General features: G+C 36.8%; 1 protein-coding gene across 1 annotated transcript in view; it reads left to right on the top strand.

Annotated features, from left to right (window-relative positions):
• Positions 1–16627, top strand: part of OTOG (otogelin) — a 108796-nt gene that overhangs the window by 17228 nt on the left and 74941 nt on the right. The window contains exons 10-18 of the mRNA XM_085317135.1: positions 212–321; positions 1055–1180; positions 2237–2345; positions 3254–3300; positions 4143–4288; positions 11330–11462; positions 12420–12597; positions 14401–14525; positions 15944–16156. Coding sequence (XP_085173261.1) covers positions 212–321; positions 1055–1180; positions 2237–2345; positions 3254–3300; positions 4143–4288; positions 11330–11462; positions 12420–12597; positions 14401–14525; positions 15944–16156 — 1187 coding nt within the window. The remainder of the gene's footprint in view (positions 1–211; positions 322–1054; positions 1181–2236; positions 2346–3253; positions 3301–4142; positions 4289–11329; positions 11463–12419; positions 12598–14400; positions 14526–15943; positions 16157–16627) is intronic.

Below are 16627 nucleotides of genomic sequence, written 5' to 3'. Positions count from 1 at the left end.
GTCTGCTGTCTTCAGACATGGCAGAATGTCTTAGCCATTTTAGATATCTAATTTACAAACGACACAGTACATTAGAATGTTATTTATTAATGTTAATTCAAACAGTACTGCTTGTACACAACTGAAATGGTGCAGAAACATTCATGAGGTTATGACTGAGTATTTGAATGTAGGGAGAAAATAACGTCATGTCAATTTTTATTTGTATAAGGTCAGCAATTGATAATGCAACCTGGTGTCGAGCGTTAACTGAATATGCCAGGGCCTGTGCCCAAGCAGGAAAACCACTTCATGGATGGCGAACGCACTTTCAACAGTGTGGTATGCAGATGCTTGAGTAGTTGTATGACTTCTCTTCTTTATTCTTCTTCCTACTAAGGACTAATACCGTTCTCAGTGGAGGTATAACTCTGGTCTCACTTCAGTGCTACATAAACATTACTGAATTTCTTTTTTATGTGTTTTTCATAGAACTACTCTCTCAAGACAAAGACTTCATAGATTTCTGGTGTATAAAATGTGTTATGAGTGTTAAAAATAAACTTGAGTTACAGCTGAATTAAGTCTTCATCCTAATCACTGAAAGAAAGTTTGAAAAAAATCATGACAGATCATCTAGTCTGTCCACCTCTCTGTAACAAAGGATCAAAAATAGTTTTGTCATCCATGACAGAAGCATTTCCCACGTTTCTAAAAAAATCTTGGTTAATGGATATTCTACCATTCTGTGCTGTTTAAATAGCTTTATTGTGAGAATGTTTCCCCAAGTCTCCCATGATGTAATTGAAGATTGTTAATTTTTGATGCACCTGAAACAGGTATCTTTCTCCTTGTAGTTCTTACCTATCTACCCAGAAAGAAAGAATGAAAATGTTAAATATATAAATACATTTAAATACATACGTTTGTGTTATAAAAAGTTGTTGATTCATGGTTCTAGACAACAAATACTCAACTGATTTACCAAAAAGTAAATACCTGAGAAACATGTACAAACTCTCATGCCCTGAGGTGCTAACACATTTTTGTTTCTTAACCTGTTTCTGTTTTGTAGTCATTACCTGTGCTGAACACTTGACCTACAGCGAATGCATTGATTGTTGCCCTGTTTCATGCCATCAGCAATCACAGTGTGTTGGCAGTGAGATTCCCTGCGTTGATGGATGTTACTGTCCAAATGGTAAGTTTTTCAGATTGTTCATATACCTATGTGGTCTGCCTAGATTGAGGTAGCCACAGGATCTCTTTCTAATCACCTTGTCAACAGATTAGATGGATGATCTCATTCTCCTCATTAGTGGCAAGAGCCCTTTCCTCCATGTATAGTAGAGGAGCAGGTTTTGTCAGATACCCTTTCTAGCTATAGAGTGCCACAGTATGGTTTGTTGAGTTTGGTGATCTTGTGGATAGGGGAGCTGTCTTCCTGATTCTGGTGGTTGCCACTCATGTTTTTGCTGAAGTATGTCTGCAAGTCCACATGCATGCTCAAAAGCATGACAGGAGTAAAACTCATTATTTCTTTTCCTTCTGTAGCCAGAAACAGTTTGTAACAGTGTTTCTTATACTGTAGTGTGGCTCTGGTAGCAATGTGGCTCAAAGCAAAACTGTGCACTTTTTTACCAAAAGATACTTTACYGTCCAATTTTCCTCTTGTTACTGCCTTTTCTTGGGGACATAATTGTGTCTGAAAGAGAACAGAATGGTATAATGTGGCTGTTCAAACCATGCCTCTTAYACATACCCTGATAATTTGTAAGTGTAATCATCTGTGCTGCACTTCATCTGTAATGGACTGTTAATGTCTTTTAGGTCTCGGCTATAAAAATGGAATAATTAAAAAAGTAAAACCAAAAAAAAACCTACCGTAATAATATAAGGACCAAATGGTGTCTTAAAATATCAAAGCAAAGATTTGTTATGTTATCAGAAGAGATACCATAGCTACCTGAATCGCCTGAGCAATTTTTCAAAATATAAAATATTTGTGATTCATACCATCATTATTGTATTAGAGCCAATTTAGAGACTTGGTCCAATGTAACATAATTTATTCAATATAAAAATGAATATGAAATGTATATTTGTTCTGAAGAACAATTCCGAAATGGTCTGCGATTTTGTTGTGCTACCTATTAATGTTGTTATTAGGTATGATTGTTAATCAAGGTACTCCATTAGCCATTTGCAAAGATATTTAACTTTTCTATTTCTATTTTTGTTGTTTTATTTCTTCAAGGCCTAATTTATGAAAATCAAGTATGTATCAAGCCTATGGACTGCCCTTGTGACTACCATGGGAGTTTTTTTGAAATGGGTTCTGTGGTTTATGAGGAATGTAACAACTGGTTGGTAAACTTCCTTTTTTTTTTTTTTTTTTTTTTTGCTGTTCCTATGATTTAGTTCTTTTGTGGTCACCGGAGAGAGAAGTCCTTTAAGGCACTGTTCATGAAACATTGAATAAAGTTGATGGGAGTCTTTACTTTTTTCTGCATACAAAAACTAATCCTCCTTGGAGATGTTGCAACTAACAGAAAGATAAAGGAAGTAAGAGCTATCAATCTGAATAGTGAAGAGCAGCAAAAAACACATACTACAGAGAATACTGAAATGTTTAGTAATTTTTTTGTCTTGAAATCTGTGTCAAACTAAAACAATCTAGAATTCAAACCTTAAAAATTGACTTAGTTTGACATTACTTTGTATCTCTTTGTTTGAATTATCTCATTTGGGCACAGATTCTACTGTCGTTATGACATGAAGCGATTGTTTTTAGCATTTCTAAGTTAATTTTGCGCTTCAGCAAGCGAGGTTTGTAGAAAGAGGTAATACCTTTTATTGGATCAACTTGGAGAAAACGGATGAGTTTGCAGACATGCAACCCTTTTTTTTTCTTCACAGCAGTTGTGTTTTTTTGGAGTTGTTTCACTCTAATTGAATGTTTATTCTTTTAATATCAGTCATCCTTGACTTTTTACAATGGAGCTAATAATGGGAGCTCCTTTTTCAATGACCTAAAAGGAAAGAGATGTATTATTGGGCATATGGATGAGACTTCACTTGGCCATATCTTCCTGACAAGCCCTTGCCACAGCTTCCAGACTTTCTAGTGATTGTAATAGCTCCCTTTTACCATTTTGTGAGACTCGTAAGACATTTGTTACTCTCTCCGTGGAGTAGAAAACCAGGAAGAACTGAGGGATATATGCCATATGCTTAAAAAACAAAACGAAACAGCTTTTCACTTTTATTTCAGCACTTGCATTGGAGGAAAGTGGATTTGTACAAATCTTACGTGTCCAGGTATGTGAAAAGAACAGATGTTGGATACTTAACTTTTTTTTAATAACTCTGATTTTTTTTTAATTGGGATAGACTATTGCTCTTAGACTTTAACATGTTTTTTCACTATATAGTTTGTATTTTTGTTTGTATTTGCACAAACACATTCACACACAATGGATTAAATATTAAAATGATCTGAAAAACAGCCATCTCCCTTTTCCAGCTGAACATAGCAGTGTCTGTCCCATTGGGTCACTGTAATGTTTCTGACAGATGGCATTACCTGACTCTGCCTGCCATCCAACTAAAGATTCCTATACAATCTTCTCCTGACAGAATTAGATATGAATTATGGAGGAGTTTCTAAATCCATGATTACTTTTCTTTTTCTTGCAATATTGCAGGCTAACGATGTGGTATCTAGCTATTACACAAATAGTAAATTATTTTCACAACATGGTTGTGGAATGAGGGCTGTCACTATTTTCGCTTCACAGGTGGGCAAATAAGCTACAGAGAGGTTAAGATCTAAAGGATTTTGAGTATTAGGAGTACCCATGGTTTCATGGTTTATGTAGCAGTTGATGGTTTCAAGCTTTTATCTCAATGATGTTAATTGCTGTGTGAGTGCTTAATATTTCTGCAAATCACTTTTTAGATCCTCATGTATCAAACACTCAGAATTTAAGGAGCACCCAAATTATTTCTTCTGTGACAGGGAAAAACTGTTTTAGTTTTCCTAGCCTGGCAATCAAGTAAGAGCTCCTTAACACAACCAATTATAGGATTCAAGTATAGCACTCTCAAGAAGATGCAATACTTTCTGCATACTTAAATCATTTTTTTGTTGTATCTGTCAGCTGAATGCTCGGTTTCAGGAGACATTCATTTCATGACCTTTGATGGGCGTAAATACACTTTCCAAGCTACCTGCCAATATATTCTAGCGAAAAGCCTTACATCTGGAGAGTTTACTGTATCCTTGCAAAATGCTCCATGTGGACAGGTAAAGTTTAAAATTTTCATATTGTATTTATATCCTGAAAGGGAAGCTATGCTAAACAGCACAAACCCTGCCTTCCCACCCCCAAGAAACCCCTCCAAAGCTACCTGCAATTGAATATATTAAAATTAATCAATAGCAACGATTTTCCTTACTCTTGAAATAGTCTAACAACAATTGTGGAGGAACCCCATGCCTAAGTCTTGTGGTTTTTTGCAATAAAAAGGAAAGATTATGTTCTAGCATTTTGATTCAGTGTTCAGTGAGGTGGTTAAGTAGCATATGATGGTCCTTGAAAGAAACCCCAGATGATGACTGGTTTTCTTGAGTTCTGAGTATATCTTTGTGGGTTTGCAGCCAGCATATAATAAGTATACAGCTTATTATTGCTTGAAGGAAGAATTATTTTTTTTATGCCTTGAATATACATTTCTCTTTTGGCTTTGTTCTTGCACTTTGAAATTCACTTTCATTTATACTGATAGGGAAAACTGTGAGTAGCTTTTGGATCTATCTCAGATTTGGGTATGTGTATGCATTTGTTTAATGTTGCAAGTTGTTACTGTGTACAACTCACTTCAGCCAAGCATGTGTGCAAGTGCTTATGCATAGCTAATACTGATGATACTCCTACTTCATATTTGCAAGTGTCTAATAATAGACAGAAATTGCCAAATAGTTTGTCTGCTTTATCTCAAAGACCCCATTCTCCTTCCTTGTATATTTATGAACATGTATTGTAAAGCTGTAATGCTGTGCATGTTGAGGTATGGATAAGATTTTTGCTAATTTATGTGCTACTAATACAATTCTTTTTGAATAGAGCAGCTACAGCATTTTATTCTTATTGTGGTTTTGATAGGTCTTAATTTTGAAAAAGTTACGGCACAGTAGAACAGATCTTAGGAATACACAGGTGCTGTGAGAAGTGGAGTTGAACTGTTTTCTGAATTCAGACTTTTCTCAGTGGCTTTACTGTATATATGACTGAGTTAGGCAGAACTTGGTCAGTGTTTTATTCACCTAGTGCTCCAATATTGTATTAAAATCATAATGCTGCTACTGATGCCAGCTTCCAGATATGGTCAACGACTAAGCTGCTGGCCCTGTGCTCTGAGAGCAAGGTGTTAAACTTGATATTTTGGTCAGGTTTGCATTCCGGCTCTGATTTTGATCTCATTCAATGATTTTAACTTGGGAGCAACTGTACAGATATTTGAACAGTTTATAGACTTAAATATGCTTTGTTATTATTTGCTTTCTATGTTTCTTCATATGCAATATGTTAGCCCGAATTTCTGTTCTTAATGTGACAAGTGTAAATGTTGTTACAATTATGTACTTTAGGTAWAATCAAATTTAGAGGTATTACTGTTTGTTTCTGTGGAAGTAACTGTAGATTAAACAAATGCTCTCTAGATTAAACAAATGTGCATTTCTACCAAGTCCTGCTATTACATTAATGATTGCATTCATTCTTATCTGTGGCTTATATTGTAATACACTTCAGGTTTCCTTGGGAAGAAGAATACCCATATAAATATACGGTTGTCAAGCCTCACTGTAGAAAGGCATGTTTCAGTAAAGACTCTACATCCTTGTGGACAAAAGCTTTCTTCTATGAAAAGACCTTTTCTAAGCAAAAGGAAGTGATATGAAAATGTAATAGACAAGTTTATTAAATTAGAATTGATGATAAAACAGGCTGATTGCCTGGAGTCCCCTTCTCATCTTAGTGATAGAAGTTATATGGAAGAAGAATAACTTAACTAGGTGGAGACCAAATATGTTTTCCATCTAAATGATCAGCAAGGAAATGCCCCAGGGTCCTGTGATGCCTAGCAGAAGTGTATCTGAGTATCAGGTGAGGCAAGAGWGACTGGGCATAGGAGAGGTTACCAGTATTGAAAAGCCGATACCTGTATTGTGAATACAGTTGCTTTTCTAGACTCTTATCTCTTTGAGATAGAAAACATAGAGTCAGGGCTGTGAAATGAGATCCTGATAAGGACATGCACGTTTTAAAAGCTTTAAGCTGTGTGGTCCTTTGGGTTGGAAAGAACCTGATTGTCCCAATTGCATATCCTACTCGCAGGAAAATTGAGACCTCTTCATGGCACTGTCTAACTGATTGCTACTATGGTTCCCGCTTAAAGTGCACGTTCAGTTTAGCTTATTCAAATCATCATGATTTTTACTTAGCTTAATTTTGTGCTAACCTTGGGATCCTCAAGAGTTGCGTAAGTCAATATCATAGTCTGCAAGAAACGTGTATAGAATAGCTGTGAAACAAAACCTGAAACATAGGTACTACAAAAACTGTTACACCAACGTAATTTTCTTCCTGTTTTGCAATCCGTAAAGCTTGAGAAAGGTGGTTAGGTGTGGATGCTGTGTCCTGTACTACATAGGTGAAGATCAGCAAGATAGGATCTCTTGAGAAAACACTGTTAGAAGTTCATTTACCAAAGAAAAGTTGAGGCACAGTTGACTGCTTCCAGAAGCTCAGCCTTTCAGCCCGAAATGTTAAAAATTCCACCAACGGACAACAAACAGAGGTCTTGAACAAGTATCTGCTATGATAATGTGCAAGAGGTGTATTGTACATCTCATTCACTCTTCTGTTACAGAACACTTATCCCCTGCCACAGATAGAAATTTGGATTGTGCTGTGGTTGTTGCTGTAAATGATGCTTCTGTTGGGGGCAGTGACAGCCAAATTAGTTGGCATTCTGCAGCACTCCTGAGACTGCAAAGAACCTCGCATTAGTTCTTAAATCTTCTTCTTGATCCTGATTTAGGGACTTTACTTAACATGTCTCTTCATCCAGATGGGTTGTATGTTGCAAAACTGCTTTTCCTGGCTTTTACTGCATGTTGGGCTTCACTCTTCACCTAGACTTTAAGTGAGCTCACCAGGTCAGAGTTCTTAAAAGTTACGAAGTTCTACAGAGCTTTGAGTGAAGCATTCTGAAGATAACAGCCAGGTGGATGAGTAGAGGCTTATGTGGTGGATGCCAGGGTTAAGCTCTGTTAATTTAATTATTGATGTAAGAGTAGTGGGAGGATAGCAAGAGCAGTTTGTACTATAACGTGAGGGTGTGGGGCTTCAAAGCAGGTATTCAGGCATCTAAAAAATAGCTGGTACTACTTGGCAGTGGAACTACTTTACAGATCTTTAGGCAAATCTAGTATATTCTTTCCATTTATAAAATTTAATGAATTGAATCAGGAAGCTGAAAGATCTGTAGTGTGCTATCTCATATTTCTCGGTGGTTTGAGAATTCTGTTTGCTTTTTTAAAATTCAATTTTTTTTTCTTTTTAACTGATCAATCCCATCGCATTCAAGCAGATGAAAAAAAAAGGTGGAAAGAAAATACCTGAGGAGATTTTAGTTCTTTCAATCACAAAGAAGCCAGTCATCTAGTGCCTTAGAGCTGGTGACATAAACAGTCATCAGGCAACAAGTGATTTCAAAACGATGTGAAATTTTGTTTAAGCACTTTTTGGAAGGAGAATCAGTCAAGTGATCAGCACAGCTTAACCTTATCTGAGTTTCAGGTGACAACCTCTCTGCCTTTGTAGTTTGTATGATGAGAAGGTCTTCTGAATATAGGAATTGTTGTTAAATGTCTAGTGAGAGAAGTGGTCATCCCTGTGAATACAACTGCTGAGAGTTGGCAGGATCAGTGCTGTGAAAGAAACAGTTCATTGGAACAGAAAATAATAGGCAGAATTTCTTTAGCTTCTATGTGAAGGAATAATAAAGCTTTTGTCAATATTGTATAATTAAGGTATATACTATGGACAGACATCTGTCTTCACCATCAGTCCAGAAGAGCTGGCTGAGCTGATGAAATGTTCATTATTTTTATATTTTACCCTTATTTTTAAATTTAGTTTTATTATTTCAATTTTTGATGAGAGATCACTGTTGCATTATTATTTAGGGACAAGGAAATTCTGAATGTAGTCTGTATTCTTTGCGTACCACTCTGTGTATCTGTGTGTCCATGGACTGATGGATGATCTGCTCTGTGCTAGTATAGCATCTGTGTATGAGCCACATGGCAGTGTTCAGAGATCCTTGGAGCTCTGGTGCTTTGTTCTTAACACGTATGGCAAGATTTGCCTTGTATCATGCAAGTCCCAATGAAAGTCAGCAGGAATTCGGTGGTTAAGACTGTAAATCTTGGAACTGAAAATTCTGATCTCAGTTTGCATTGTGAAATAGTACTATGCAATATAATTTTACCGTTTGTGTGACTGTCCAAAAGTAGGAATATTTAATCTAACAGTTATTCAGTACCTCTTTCAACACTGATGATGATTAACACTTTGCATCAACAGTTACTTCTTCACTGTGGTCAATGGGGCAGGAAGGGCAACCTCCTGCAGCTCTTCTGACTACTCTGGACCTCAGCTCAGGGTCTGATCTGATCAGTGAGACATTTCTTGGGGAAAGACCTAGGCCACTGTTTGAACCAGTAATTTTGAACATCCCTCTGAATGTTTTTATATGTCAGACGTTGAGTATATAATCAGGAATGAGGGTAAAATAAACAAATGCGGTGAATCAGTGTTAACTAGACTCAGTTTTGTAATTGTTACTGAGTACCTTTCAAATGGGTGCAAGGTSTTGCAATGAAGAAGCCTGAACAGGAAGGATGCAGCAGTTGAATGCTGCCCCCTTTTCACTGTAGATGGCAGGAAATAGACAAACTCTTGTTTTTTTTTATTTTTTATTTTTTATTTTAGAGAAGGTTCATCCTAAACACACAAAGCCAATACAAATAAGCTGATGTCACTGAACTTTAGAGCAAAGAGATTTATCTCAGCATAGCAGGAGGACCAGAAACTTAATTCCTTCCTGGAGCTAAGAGCAAGCAGGGGGTAGACCGTGTTTCCGATGTCTTTTAGGATGTAACAAAGTAAATTACAGGATGCTGAGATTGTAGGGCTCCAGAGATCGGTTTATCTATCTCTATGCCTAATCCACCACAACTGAACATTTGTCTGTTCATAAAGTTAAATAAACCGTCAAATTCTTTCTACTAAAAAAAACCACTACTCATCTTTTYTGAATAATAAGCAGCCTTTAATAAGCATTATTTTCCCCAGTGGCATTAAAAGCCAAAGTACATTCAGTTTTTCAGAAAGGTGAAGTCCTTGCCTGGAAACTTCGACAGCCACTGACTAGTGTTAATCATATGTTTGGCTAGTTGCCGTGTTACTTAGTACAGATATATTTGTTACTGTGATACACTGGAAACATTAAGTATTCAATAGGCCTCACACTCACGCTGCCTTCCACCTGCTTGGGTGATGTCTAGCTGAATATCTCTACTGTAATATAAAACATGCAGGAATACTAAGTAGCTTAAGACTTCACTTAGCTACCAAGTTGTTTCAGGACTTGCTTTAGGATTTTTTTTTCTTTTTCTTTCTTTCTTTTTCTTTCTTTCTTTTTTTTTTAAATCTGTCTAGAAGGCTTTTCTGTATGTTTATTGGCTTTGTGTCTTTGTGCTAAAGTTGATAAAATATGTCCACGTAGGTTTTTCATGTCTCATCCGAGTCCTGGGAATCGTCCGCCTTTCAAAATCATTGCTGATGAGCCACTGGTTGCATGAGTACAGAACTACTTCCTTTTCAGTATTTTTTTAGGTCAGAAAGTATATGTATTCCAAAGTTAAAACAAACGGCTGGAGATTGCAGAAACACTTTCTGTCTATATATCAGCATAGACCCCAAAGTATTCCTTTAGACACCTGAAGACAATGTACCAAAGTCAAAGAATGTAGAAAAATCTAGCCTGATATAGAGCATGTGTACTGTGTTTGACTTCAGTTCTGATGAAATCAGTTAATCTTTAAGCTGTTGTGAAATTTTCTTGTGCAGGCCGTATACTTTATTTCTGCTGTGAAGCTATAGCAACATGAATGTCAGTACTTCATTTTTAGATGCAAAGATCTGTTAATCACAGTGTGTTCAAAAAAGAAAAAAAAATCCAGTCTATCAGTTGCTTTTGGTACTGATGACAAGTGAGTGCCGCTGAGTGGTTGGGARTAGGTAAGGTAGGTGAGGTTGAGCTAGAATTTTTCTGGAGTATGGTTTAGTCCTGCTGACTGAACCCAGTATATTCCTTTGCATGGTTTTCCTGTATGATTTGGCGGAACTGTAGAGCTGAAATGATAAGAGTAAGCAAGTCAAGCCACCTGGATGCTGTGATTATTTTATGCTGTTATGATGCTGCCTTTCTTTCCTCAGTATGCATCCAGTGAGCTCAGGGAGTGACTCCAACTCCTCTCAGAAATAATGAACTTAAATGCACTTTTATATARTGATTCACCAGAAGCCTCTGTCTTTTGTTATTGTTTGCAGTAAAAAAGAATTCTGTATTTTTAATACATTTTAAAAGAACTAGGTATAGCAACACAGTTTAGGTTGAGGAGAGTTACAAATTCACTGTGAGAGTGACGGAGCCCTGGCACAGGTTGCCCAGAGAGGTTGTGGAGTCTCCTTCTCTGGAGATATTCAAGGCCGCCTGGATGCAACCCTGTCTACCATGCTCTAGGTGACCCTGCTGAGTGGGGAGGTTGGACTGGAGGTCTCTTCCAAACTTACCAATTCTGTGATTCTGTGATATAGACTTTTTTTTTTCCTGTGCACTGCTGTGTGGAGAATGCAACCTGATTTGCAAATATCAACTTGGCCTCGGTGAGTTTTGTATCAATGGGTCTCATGACTTGCAGATGGATTTGTACTAAGCAATGTAAAAATTCTATAAACTTCTCTTTCCAAATCCCACTTTTGAAATGTATTCGCGTAACATGTTACAATTATAATTAAACACATACGAAATTATTCAAAATATTTAGGTTTTTAACTTCAAAGCTATATATTTTGCAGGTTCAATTTGTGAARAGGTTAGATGCAACTGAGAGTGTTTAATTTTTCCTTCATTGTAATTTTACTTGCAGTCTAATTTACCATTTATCCTACTTTAATATATATAAAAAAAATTGTTTTGTCCTTACTTGCAGAACCAAGATGGATCATGTATCCAGTCAGTCAGTCTTATTCTTAAGCAGGACCCCAAGAGGCAAGTGACTCTGACTCATTCAGGAGATGTTTTGGTATATGATCAGTACAAAATTAACCTGCCTTATACAGATGGTAAGGAATAATATATATGCATCTAATCTRTTGAGCACTGAAATAGTATTTTAATGGCATATACATATGTTGTAATATTGTCAGTATTACTAACATATTAAATGATGTATTGTTAGTGTTAACATTGTTAATTTTTCAAGAACTACGAAGCATGTTTCATAAATTAACTACCGTTGTGCCTTGTTTTCTGATGTTAGGAGCTGTGCAGTAGTTGTATTGTGCTAGTGTCTCTTGTGTTAACGTTAAGTACGTTGTGTCTCTAACAAGCCCAAATACCATCTCTCGCACTTACAGGACTGGTTGGTTCTTTCCTGAGGTAAAATTACTTTCCCTGGTGTTTCTTGACTAAATAATTTCTTTTCTCTTTTTTTGTAAGCAACTCAAGTACATGTAAGTGGAAAGGGCACTCTTGCTCCTTGCAGATAAACTGCAGATTTTCAGACAAAAGAGTTCTGGTTTGTTTGGTTTTTTTGTCTCAGTGGATTTTAAATCTCTTTCAGAAGTTATTATCAAGTATCTACATATGAATATGTGACTATTCTGCAGTGATCAATGTTAGCTTTGGTGAAGGCTTGATTTGCAAAAATGAATTTATTTGATGTCTGTAGGCTCTTAGGAAGCATATTGRTACTCAGAGGATTTTGTTGTCTACAGTAAATCATTTGAAATATTTGTACCTTTACGTTGATTTGCTTTTAATTAACCTTTCTGAATCTCACAGTGATTGTTGGATGCATTTTTAAGAAGTTTGACTGTCGTTAAGTTTCTTGTTTTCTTTTTCGAAATCTGAATCACAGCTTAACGTCTTATGATAAATTGATTATTTTGGCCAGAGTAGGAAAAAAAGTAACTTATCTAAAAGTCATATAAAACAAAATAGTAAAATAACTAGAAAGAAAATACAAATTATAAGTATTTTTCCTTTGCCTTTCAACAATCTCTGTTCTTGCTTACCAGATTTATTTGAAATACGGAAACTCTCCTCCGTATTTCTTCAAGTAAAGACGCACATTGGATTACGGATACTGTATGATAGAGAAGGACTGAGGCTTTATCTTCAAGTTGATGGCCGGTGGAAGGATGATACTGTGGGCCTATGTGGAACCTTCAATGGAAATACTGAGGATGATTTTTTGTATGAATAACTGCAAGATTTCTATATCTGTATATACATCTAGAGTTAGAACATAGATGAAGTATATGCTGAAGCTGAATAGATGGGTACCGAAAGTGTTTCATCTTAATGTTTTGAGATAGAAGTGTCAAAAGTAGGTTTTAGTTTGCTAACAGAAGGTCTGTAACTTCAATTACATGGTTTTAAAATATAACAGTACAGTGAAATATGTATGACTCCAAAGCACAAATTTATCTGAACAGTTTTGTCCAAAAGATAGAGTGGCCTGTGTAAGGGACCTCCTATCTCCTTACAAACTTTTCATCTCTCTCCAGCTCCTGTTTTCTGCTACAAGTTCTAATCATCTTTTGCTAACAGAACCTCTTCTGTTCTGTGTCTGCAGGCCAGCAATAGAAATTGGCTGTTGCCTGAGCTCTGTTTTGCTGTGATGCACTGAAAGACAGTTAGAGCTGCCTCAGCTTCACAGTCAAGCTTACTGTTTCTGCCCAGCTTCTTTGTACTGTATGTCCTGCTGTACTGGCTTCCAGAGGCTAAAGCAGCCCAGTGAAATTTGGAGGAGGAGGACATGAATTTGGAGTGTGAAAGAATATTTCTTTGAGCAGGAGTTAAAAAGGAATTGGGGATCATCTGTCTCTCAAATCAGTTGGAATTTTTTTTAATTAAAACTGATAGAAAAATGAAGAAACTGTCTTTAGTTGTTTCTAATTAAAAAAAAATCTTTTTAAGTTTTAGAACAATGAATGATAAAAAGTATTAGTAGAATAATATTGTTATAACTAGACTAGAAAATGTATAGACTAGACTAGATTTCAAGTAGCAGAAGATAATGCTTATATACAAAAACTACTTAAAATACTTCTTTTTGAAGCAAGTAGGCTTTGTAGTGTATTTTTGGTGACAGCTTTTGGGCCTGTTTTCAGATAACTGAGAAGTTGCTTGGATAGTTGATATTTGTGAGAATAGCCCTTAGAAACTACAGTAACTTATGAACTGTGCTGAGAGATGACCCAAACCGTATTGAGCGAGCATCTCTACATGTGTACAAAACTGCTTGCTCCCCACTAGATTTCGGAGAGTTTCCATATGCAGTGGTATATCTTACAACTCCTCTCCCCTCCATCTCCAGCAGAGGTAAAACTACTGGTGGTATGCTTAAGGCTGTCCTTTCCATAGAGTGCAACACCTCATATTTAAGCACATAGTTTCCATCATTCTCCCTTTGCAATATTAACATGCCTTCTTATTTTGATTGAATCTTGTCTGTCTTTCAACTTCTTCTGCACCTCTGTTTGTCTGGGCCTCAGAGATACCAATTGCTCATGCAATTTTATTTCTGGACTTTGGCTTTTCTGACGTCCTCTCTCTTCCAGGGGTTAGAGAGCCTGGGAAGTGAGATGCCCAGGAGCAGACAGGAAATTATAGGCAGAGGAGAGATGAAAATGGATTAGATGTGATTCAGGGGGTAGCAGTATGGATAGAAAGAGTGCACATTTTCAGGACAGCTGTGYTCCTCCCTTATCCTCTCTTGTGAAAACAGAATTTGGTGGGTTTTGACCCTTCCTTCCATAGAAAGTATCTAATGGCTCTAGAGCACATTTCTTTCTTTTCTGTGTCTGCCTGCTGCCTGGAGGAAAGGAGAGGAGCCCTAAAACTTAATCTAACAGCTAGTGCTTTAGGGAAAGGTGCCTGAGAATATGGTGCAATGGAAGGGAAGCTTATATCAGCTGTAGTGAAGGTGGTGATAGAACAGAGACTATTCTTTAAWTTAAACTTTTTTGTGACTGACTTCTCTTTTATAAAAAGATCTCCAGTTGGAGTACCAGAAAGCACTCCACAGCTGTTTGGAAATGCCTGGAAAACTTTACCAGCGTGCATTCTTGTGCATGACAGTTCACAAATGGACCCGTGTGATATTCATCTACAGGCAGGTGGGCAATGAGGCTCAGTTGTTAGTGACAAAAGCATTTCTACTTATTACTTCTCTGATTTTTGTAGTTGGATCAGGAAAAAGAACAACTGATCTTCCCCATGAAAAAATGGATGCTTAGTTTTGAGCCCTAACAAGCCATGTGGTGTAATATTTAAATATGTTCTGGTATCTGAAATATCCTCTGAATACCCACTTGAAATACCTTTCTTTTTTATTATTAATTCTTCTTGTTTGCAGTTACAGTATGTAAAGCTACATGCATTAATGTCTAATGTAGTAGTATGTCTAGTATTGGTAGTGCTGGTAGTTAAGATGGAGACTCATAAAAATACTCCAATATTCATTTTTGAAAATATTGTAAAAATGAAACATTTTGATTTAGTTGTGTGCTGTGCAGGAGAATCAGTCATATAAATYATATACTTATGCTCTGCTATCTTTGGGTTCAGCTGAAGCGGTCCAGTCAGGGGAAGATTAGCTAGTTGCTGATGCCACGAGGACCATAGCTAGTCAGTAAAGGCATCCTTTTATAATGATGATCTTTGCATGTAATAGGTTAGGTTCCTCTTGCAGTTTGCACCATTGCTGCCTTGGACTGCACACACTTCTGGGCATGATACAGGGGTGAAGTGTTAATTAAAGTTTTGCCCATAACTTCAGTGGTGTGAGGAAATCATCCCATGCCTTCTGTAAGGAAATACTTGGATGATCTACGTGATGTGCTGTGCAGCGAGACTGTGTTCTTGGTAATATGTTGGGATATGGATATAGAGAAAACAGTGGCCAGTGTAGAAATTCAGAAATTCTGGGAAGAAAATTTTGAAGTCCTGGTTTATCCATCTATTTGACCACAATTGCAGAAGTATTTAAGAGGTTCAGCATTAAGATATTCAGATGGCTTTTTTTGTTTGTAGCTCCTTATGCAACTATTTGATACTGCTTTTTTGTCCTCCTGTCCAATAGTATGTCCCGAAAATAGCAGCTGATGGTAYGGCTGCAGCCCTGTGCAGTGTGAAGCAGTGGGTAGAACAGACTATTCTTTAAAATACTGGTACATTGAGCTAGTACTGGGAACAACTTAACAGGCATCTACTCCTTCATGTTTATGAAAAGCACCAGGTAGTGTCTAGTGTCTTTTGCCTAACTCACATCTGTGAGTCACTTTAAAGATAGGAGACTGTACCTAGGCACTGCCTGCCTTTTGTAAGGTTTACCGAATACTTTGAATTTGWTCTGGGAATAAATTTAAAGCTGTATGCAGCTAACTGCTTCTCTGTCCTTCGATGCAGTTCTCCTGATATCAAAGGGAGTTATGTATTGCTGCCATTTATATCTTGCTGCAATCAGTTACACTTTTTCTTCCAAGTCTTTTTAAACTTCGCCACTAAAACAATGTTTAATCTGTTATTTGTATAGCATCTTATGCAGCGGAAGCTTGTAGCATCCTTACGAAAGAGCTCTTTGCTCCCTGCTACCCCTATTTGAGTCCCATTCCCTATTTTGAGCAGTGCAGAAGAGACACTTGCAAATGTGGACAAGTTTGTTTTTGCTCTGCTCTGGCCCATTATGCTCATCACTGCCGAAGATTTGGAGTTGTAATAGATTTCAGAGGAAGTGTCCCGGACTGTGGTAAGTTTGTCTTTCACTGCTCATCTTACTAGTTACTGTTTGAAGACTTCGGAATAACAATTAGAAAATAAAATTWAAATGGATGCTATCTATTAATTATGAAGAGTGAATTAATACTAGCAATGTCTTCTGTGTACTGGTAAGATTGTTCCTTGCCAAGGAAGAAATGATATCAGCTTTTTTCCAAGGATTGTTTCTTCTACAAGTTTTCTTTAGCTCCTTTTCACCTAAGAACCAATGTAAAGGTTTTTGAAATAGTTTTGGGTTTTAAAATATCTACAGAATTAAAAATATGTTCACATCTTTTATATGGCTTTGAATATCTCATCTTGTTCCTATTCATATTATTCATTAGCTTTCTGCTCTTTTTACCTGTAGACTTTAGATTTCTTTTTTGTAACAGATTCTTTAAATAAATCCTTAGTTGACTGACATGAAAAATTTAGGCTAGTATTTCACAGTTTTAGGTGG

The sequence above is a fragment of the Rhea americana genome, unplaced genomic scaffold, assembly GCF_003343005.1.
Source record: "Rhea americana isolate MKP2758 unplaced genomic scaffold, rheAme1 scaffold_49, whole genome shotgun sequence".
NCBI lineage: Eukaryota > Metazoa > Chordata > Aves > Rheiformes > Rheidae > Rhea > Rhea americana.
Note: the sequence above shows the minus strand (reverse complement) of the source record. Positions and strands in the feature narration are given on the sequence as shown.